Here is a 7500-nt window from a genome sequence, read left to right on the forward strand (position 1 = left end):
GCATGTTATTCTAATTCTGGAATTTGTGAGAAGTCTAGGTTATTCTGCTCTGTGTTATATCATGTATTTTCCCCGCTGTCCGTTTTCACACCATGCATTCACTTTCAGTCTGTTTTTCTTTCCCCTTCTCTCTCTGTTCATCGATTTATCTGTCTGTCTGTCTGTTTGTGTGTGTGTCTCTGTGTGTATCTATCTATTTACCTCTTTCTCTCTCCCTCCCTCTCCCTCTCCCTCTCCCTCTCCACTCCTCTCTCTCTCTCTCTCTCTCTCTCTCTCTCTCTCTCTCTCTCTCTCTCTCTCTCTCTCTCGCCTCCTCCATATTCCCACACCATATATTTACCTCCATCTCTCACCATCTCTCTCTCCCTCTCTTCCCCACGCCCCTTATTTATCTCCACCTCTCACCATCTCCCTTTTCTCTCCCTCTCTCCCCGCAGGGTTTGTCCAAAAGGCTGGAGCTGTCTGCCCGACGTGGGTGACAATCCCAACTTCGGCTACACCAGCTTCGACAACTTCCTGTGGTCGATGTTGACTACTTTTCAGCTCATCACGCTCGATTTCTGGGAGGACGTGTATAATAAGGTAAGGTGACGAGGGTCGTGGTGAGGAGGGTGTGTGGTCGCCAGCGTGGTGGTGATTATAAGCCGGGTGTGTGGTGAGTAATGATAAGGGTGGGAGTGATTGTGGTTGGAATAAGGGTGGGATTGATAAAGGTAGTTTTGTTGATAATGGTAGTGATAATGGGGTAATATATAATGATGATCATCATTATCATGTATAATGGTAATGATGATGGTAGTAATAATGATGATGCTAATGATGATAACAGTAATAATGACGATGATAATGATGATGATAGTAATGATGATAATAGTAATAATGACAATGGTAATGATGATGATAGTAATAATGACGATGATAATGATGATAGTAATAATGATGATGATAATGATAAATACAAGATTATGTTGATAAAAGATAAAAGGATTAAGTAGGCTAGATATTTATTTGTTTGTATATTGTTTAGATATATAAGGATGCTTTTGAAATGTTAAAATGAAAAAAAAAACTTTGTAATTACATATATACAGGCAGATATATGTTTATTTTCTATACGCATCATTATACGGAAGGGCATAAAAAATAAATATAATTTTATAGGATATAGATTACTGGATATTTATTAATTAAGTAAAGTGATTTTGGATTAAGTCAGCAGGATGTTGATTAGGAATAAAATAATAGGGATTCATTACGATAAAGAGACAAAATTAATGAAATAAACCCCGGAACTATGTTACTCTTGACGGAATAATAAAGACGAATATACAAAAAAAAAAAGTGAAAGAAAATTGAGGGAAAAGAAAATTGAGATAAAACACCTTGGGAATGATAATATTTGTTAGAATATTTGATAGTTTGGATGGATCATACAGGCGAGGTTGTATAGGGAATTGAATAGGTGTTTTGGTCACTAGAATTAAGATTATTCATGTATTAGCCAATACGCGTTCATTCCCTGTGTTGGCCGGTTGCTTCAAATACTCGTTGGGCAAATGACCACGGCGAGCTTTTTTTTGCTCATTTTGCTATTTTGGAATGTCGGGTGAAAAAAAAAAAAATAGGATGGTTATAAAGAGTTGATAAATTGATATATTGTGATTTTTTTTTTTGTGGTCTAGGTTAAAAAGGAATTATTATAACAATAACAGTAGAACAAAAGGATAACAGGAATAACTGTAACGATAGGATAATGGTGAGATAGAGAACAATAAGATAACAGTAACAATAACAGTTAGAAATGTACGGTAACATTATAAAGTAAAAGAATAGGGCAGTAATAACAATGAGAAATGTAGGAAAATGATAGAAAATAGGACAATATAACAAATACCAATTTAAACAGTAGGGTAGCAATAATAGTTTCAGCTAAAAGAAAAGAATAAGAACTACATTCAAAAGATAACAATAACATTTACAGCAATGGAATAACTAACAATTACGACAGCAAAAATAGCAAAATCAACTACAGCAAAGAAATAACAAAAACAACAAAAGGATAACTACAAGATAAAAAAAAGAAAGGAAAAGAAATAGAGACAACTACAACACAAATATAACAAAAACAACAACAATAGGATAACAATAAAGTGAAGACGAAGCGAACACTGACCGCTGTCTTCCCGTCCCCCCCCCCCCCCGACCGCAACCACCTCCCTCTCGATAATTAACTATGAATAAACATTGCTCCTTGATCGGATACTTCAGGAACATCCCATTCTGTATTAATTAATTGCTGCAGATATAATGGAAGGTATAGCAATTGCACCTGCATCGCGAATATGCAACGGTCGTTAGAACTCGTGTTGTTTGAAATTATGAAAAGTACTTTTCACGCGCCAGCCTCGAGGGGGGGAGGGGGCGGGGGGAGGGGAGGGGGGGGTGCGAGCAGGGTGCCGCCATTACCGCAAATGATGCGAATGCGACGCTAGAACCTTGACTTCGGCGTCGATTGGAGTTTGTCATTAATGATTTTTACCTGTATGATAATGCTGTAAATGTTTATTCAAGTTTTGTAATACAAGGAATAGATTTACAAAATTTATCTGAATTATAGACGTCATTATAGTTCATTAAAAAAAAAAAAAACTTAATTCGAGGTCTAGGCTCCATCATCGCATTCTCACGGTGGGGCGGTAATGGTAGGAACAAGGTATTCGAGTGTCGATAAAGCTGATTTTGCTGTGTCATTAGGGTCTTTTTAAGTGACTCGTTGTTTGTTGTGTCTAATGTCATTATTATCTTTATTCTCATCTTCATGTATTGATAATTTCTGTTATTATCATTTTTTGTTATTATTTGGATTGTAACTATCATAATTGTTATTGCATTTATCATTATCAACGGTACCATTCTTGATATTATCAATGCTATTACCGTTATTACAATTAATAGTTTCATTGTCGTTAATACATTTTCCTTATCATTGTGTATGTCATTACCGTTACTATTTTCATTCCCCATTACCACCATTGCATAATTAATATCCTCTCCAATACTCATTATTATTCTCCGCAATTTAACTAATTCCCCCCCTTCCCCCCCCCCCAGGTGATCGCCACCCAGGGTCCTCTACAAGTCGGCTTCTTCGCCATCGTCGTCTTCTTCGGCTCCTTCTACCTGATCAACCTGATGCTCGCCGTCGTGGCCATGAGCTATGAGGAGGAGGCGGAGAACACGGAGGAGGTGAGTGAGGGAGGGATGGATGGATGGAAGGAGGGACGAGAGAGGGAGGTGAGTGAGGGAGTGAAGGAGGGATGGAAGGAGAGACGAGAGAGGGAGGTGAGTGCGTGAAGGAGTGAGGGATGGAAGGAGGGACGAGAGAGGGAGGTGAGTGCGTGAAGGAGTGAGGGATGGAAGGAGGGACGAGAGAGGGAGGTGAGTGCGTGAGGGATGGAAGGAGCGGAGGGAGGGAAGGTGAAGGAGTGAGTGAGGGATGGAAGGGGGAAGAGAGGAGGTTAGTTAATTGGTATGAGGGGAAGTTTTGATATTGTTTGTAATGTGTATGTGTGTGTGTGTGTGTGCGTGTGTGTGTGTGTGTATGTGTGTGTGTGTGTGTGCGTGTGTGTGTGTGTGTGTGTGTGTGTGTTTGTGTATGTGTATGTACGTGTATGTGCGTGTGTGTGGGCGCGCGCGTGCATGTGTGTGTTCACACTAGAGAAAACGACAACCCATCATAACACACATTGAAAGACATTTGAGAAAGAGAGAGAAGGACAGACACACGCGCGTGCAAATCGACAAAGAAGTGAGAATGAGAATGAAAAAAGACAGACAGACAAGCAGATAAACTCAAAGACAGAGACATAGAGATTAAGGGAGATCATGGGCATTTGAAGAGAAATAATGGTGACGAAGTGTGAGTCATGAGTAATCTGAAGACACACCCGCGGCGACAGGCACTGAAATTACTCCCCCATTCCCGCCCAAAGTGCCAGTGCCAGTGCCATAAAGACGGTTAGTCCGTGCAGAGAGATGAAGGGGTTAATTTGTATATTTTTTCTCCTCATGTTGGCATAGACTGAAGTGGATAAATATGGTTATGTTTATTGATATTTTTTTTTCTTTTTTTTCTTTTTTTCTATTTTGGGTTGAGATAAAAAAAAAATGTTGAAAGGAAATTAGGAAAAGAGGAAGAGGGGGAATTTTTTTTTCTTCTTCTTCCTTTTCTTTGTATGTCTTATTTTTCTTGTTCCCCTTCTTCCTCTTCCTTTTCCTCTTCCTCTCCCCCTTCATCCTCATCCTCATTTTCCCCCTCTTCCAATTCGTTTTTCGTTTTTCCGGCCAAGGGGACTTTCTCTTAAGTTATGAAAGGTGTATGTGTACTTCCTCGCTACACTTAGAATACTTTGGTACACTTACCGGTACAACTACACTCTCCTGGTGTTGTTACATTTGTCGATACGTGTACACTCGCTCGGTACACTTACGCTTTTCTAATACACTTACAATTCTCTGGTACACTTACATTCGCCCAGTACATATTCAGATGCCCGGTACACTCACTTATACACGCCCGGTACACTTGTAGTAGATCGACTTTGTATTTACACTAACCCGGTACGCTTACACTCGCCCGGCACAGTTAAACTCCCCCAGTACACTCCGAGACACACTCCCGGTACACTTACACTCGCCCAGTACTTGCCCGGTGTCCGTCCCGCTAAATTAATGCCATGCAGAGAGCCAGTGCCATGCCCGCCTTCTTAATGCACGAGGGGAAAGAGGAAAGAGGAGAGGGGGGAGGGGGTAAGAGGGGGGAGGAGGAGAGGGGAGAGGGATGAGGAGGGTGAGGGGAGAGGGAAGAGGTGGAGAAGGAGGAGGTAGAGGGTGAGGGGAGAGAGAGGAGGAGGCAAAAGGTGATGGTGAGGGGAGAGGGAGGAGGTGGAGGAGGAGGAGGAGGAAGGGATAGAGGGTGAGGGGAGAAGGAGGAGTAGGTTTAGGTGAGGGTGAGGGGAGAGGGAGGAGGAAGAAGGGATAGAGGGTGAGGGGGTAGAGGGTGGGGGGAGAGGGAAGAGGAGAAGGTGGAGGGTGGGGGGAGAGGGAGAAGGAGGCAGAAGGTTGAGGGTAAAAGGAGAGGGAGGAAAAAAAGGTGGAGGGTGAGGGGAGAGGAGGGGGAGGGGGAGGGAGGAGGTGGAGAAGGAGGAGGAGGCAGAGGGTGAGGAAAGAGGGAGGCGGTACAGGGTGAGGGGACAGAGAGGAGGTGGAGGTGAAGGTGAGGGGAGACGGAGGAGGAGGTGGAGGAGAAGGTAGAGGGTGAAGGTGAGGGGAGAGGGAGGAGGAGGTGGAGGGTGAGGGGAGAGGAGGCAGAAGGTGGTGGGTAAGGGGAGAGGGGGGAGGAGGTGGAGGGTGAGGGGAGAGGGGGAGGAGGTGGGAGGGGAAGGGGAGGTTGGGGGAGGGGAAGGCGAGTGGTAATGGTTGAGAGGGTTTCAACGCCTTAAAGCATTATTAAATATTCTGCGGCCAGTCACTAGGTAGTGAGAAAGTGTTTTTCTTTTTATTTTTTATTTTTATTTTTTTTACTTGGGTTTTCTTCTTTCGTTCCTTCTTCGTCGGTTCTGATACCTCTTTTCTGCCCCTTCTTCTTTCTTTTCTTCTTCCCCTCTTCTCCTTTTCTCCTCTTCCTCCACACCACCCACCTCCCCCCCACTCCCCTCACCCCCCACGACATCCCCTTACATACCCCAGCTTCCCCTCATCTCCCCTCCACCCCTACCTTCCCTTGGCAACCGACCGATAGACACTTTCCTTCCGAGAGAGAGAGAGAGAGAGAGAGAGAGAGAGAGAGAGAGAGAGAGAGAGAGAGAGAGAGAGAGAGAGAGAGAGAAGGAAGAAGATGAAGAAGAAAAAATGGCGTCGCTTTTAGGTATAACGATCGCTGGAAATCCTCTGCCAACGTTCTTTTAGAATTAATTAATGCTCGCCTTTTCTTTTCCTTAATCTATTCGTGAGAAGATGATGAAGGAGAGGAAGGTGCAGGAGAGGAGGGGAAACGAGGAGGAGGAAGAGGAGGAGAGGAGGAGAAGAAGGAGGAGGAGGAGGAGGAGGAAAATGATTCTGTCTTTCAGTGTTTGTCTCATTTTCTTTCCCTCGTGTTTCTTCCTCTATCCCTGCCTCTCCCACAATCCGTTTTCCTTCCTCTTTCTGCCTCCCTTCCTCTTTGTCCTTTCCTGACTTTCTCCACCTTTCCCTCCGTCTTTCTCTCTCTCTCTCTCCCTCCCTCCCTCCCTCCCTCCCTCCCTCCCTCCCTCCCTCCCTCCCTCCCTCCCTCCCTCCCTCCCTCCCTCCCTCCCTCCCTCACTCACTCACTCACTCACTCACTCACTCACTCTCTCACTCACTCTCCCTCTCCCTCCCCGTCCCTCCCTCTCTCACCTCCTTCCTTCCTTCCTTCCTTCCTTCCTTCCCTCCTTCCCTCCTTCCCTCTCTCCCACTCACCCATCCCTTGCCCCTCCATCCCTCCTCGTCCCTCCCTCTATATCCCTCCTTTCCTCTCTCCCACCCTTTCATCCTTCCCCCTCCACTCCTACACCTCCCTCCCTCTCCCTCCCTCTCCATCTCTTTATCTTTCTCCCTCCCTCCTTTCCTCTCTCCCTCCTTTCCTCTCTCCCATCTCCCTCCCTCCTTTCCTCTCTCCCTCCTTTCCTCTCTCCCTCCTTTCCTCTCTCCCATCTCCCTCCCTCCTTTCCCGTCTGCCATCCCCCCCCCCCCCCCCTCACAGCACCCTCGCCAAAAGGGGCCTCATAATTAGTATGGTATATAAACCCTCACAAAGGGAAGTATACGTCGTTCAAACGGGGAAGAAGGAGAGTTTGTAAACTTTCTGAGGTAGGAGTGAGAGAGATTGTGTGTGTGTGTGTGTGTGTGTGTGTGTGTGTGTGTGTGTGTGTGTGTGTGTGTGTGTTATGTGTCTGTCTGTGGAAACCGGGGTTGTTTTATTTGTAGTATTGCCTGTGTGTGTTTATGAAGGAAATGGTTGTGTGTATTTATGTGTACGTTGGTGTGCGTTTGTGTTTCCTCGTGTGTATTTATGTGTACATTTGCATGCATATATCTGTTTCTTTGGATGGACTTTCAAACATGTTCATCACCACATATAGTAAACAGAAAATATATTTTAAAAAGTAAGGCCCGTAGATAACAAAAGAGCACGTGTCATGTCCTGGTATCAGAGCCATGTCTGTGTCGCTGTGCATTTGACACCACTTATGGCACCTGACACTGGTTATGGCACCTGACACACGCAGATTTTCGAGGCCTGTGAGGAGTCTCGCTGCTTATAAGGTCCTTTAATCATATGCGGTTTAATGTTGTCCTTGTATTTTGTTCTTTTTTATCATTATCATTACCATTTATCATTCTCTCTTTCTCGTATTCTCTCTCTTTCTCGGATTCTCTCTCTTTCTCGGATTCTCTCTCTCGCTCTCTCTCTTTCTCTCT

At 44.6% G+C, this 7500-nt stretch overlaps 1 protein-coding gene across 1 annotated transcript in view; it reads left to right on the top strand.

The window, feature by feature from the left end:
• The window catches only part of LOC125024879 (sodium channel protein type 10 subunit alpha-like), an 18516-nt gene that overhangs the window by 7191 nt on the left and 3825 nt on the right, over window positions 1–7500 (top strand). Inside the window, exons 3-4 of the mRNA XM_047612646.1 lie at window positions 438–582; window positions 3112–3246. Coding sequence (XP_047468602.1) covers window positions 438–582; window positions 3112–3246 — 280 coding nt within the window. The remainder of the gene's footprint in view (window positions 1–437; window positions 583–3111; window positions 3247–7500) is intronic.

The sequence above is a fragment of the Penaeus chinensis genome, unplaced genomic scaffold (genome assembly GCF_019202785.1).
Source record: "Penaeus chinensis breed Huanghai No. 1 unplaced genomic scaffold, ASM1920278v2 CTG_8628, whole genome shotgun sequence".
Classification (NCBI taxonomy): Eukaryota; Metazoa; Arthropoda; class Malacostraca; order Decapoda; family Penaeidae; genus Penaeus; species Penaeus chinensis.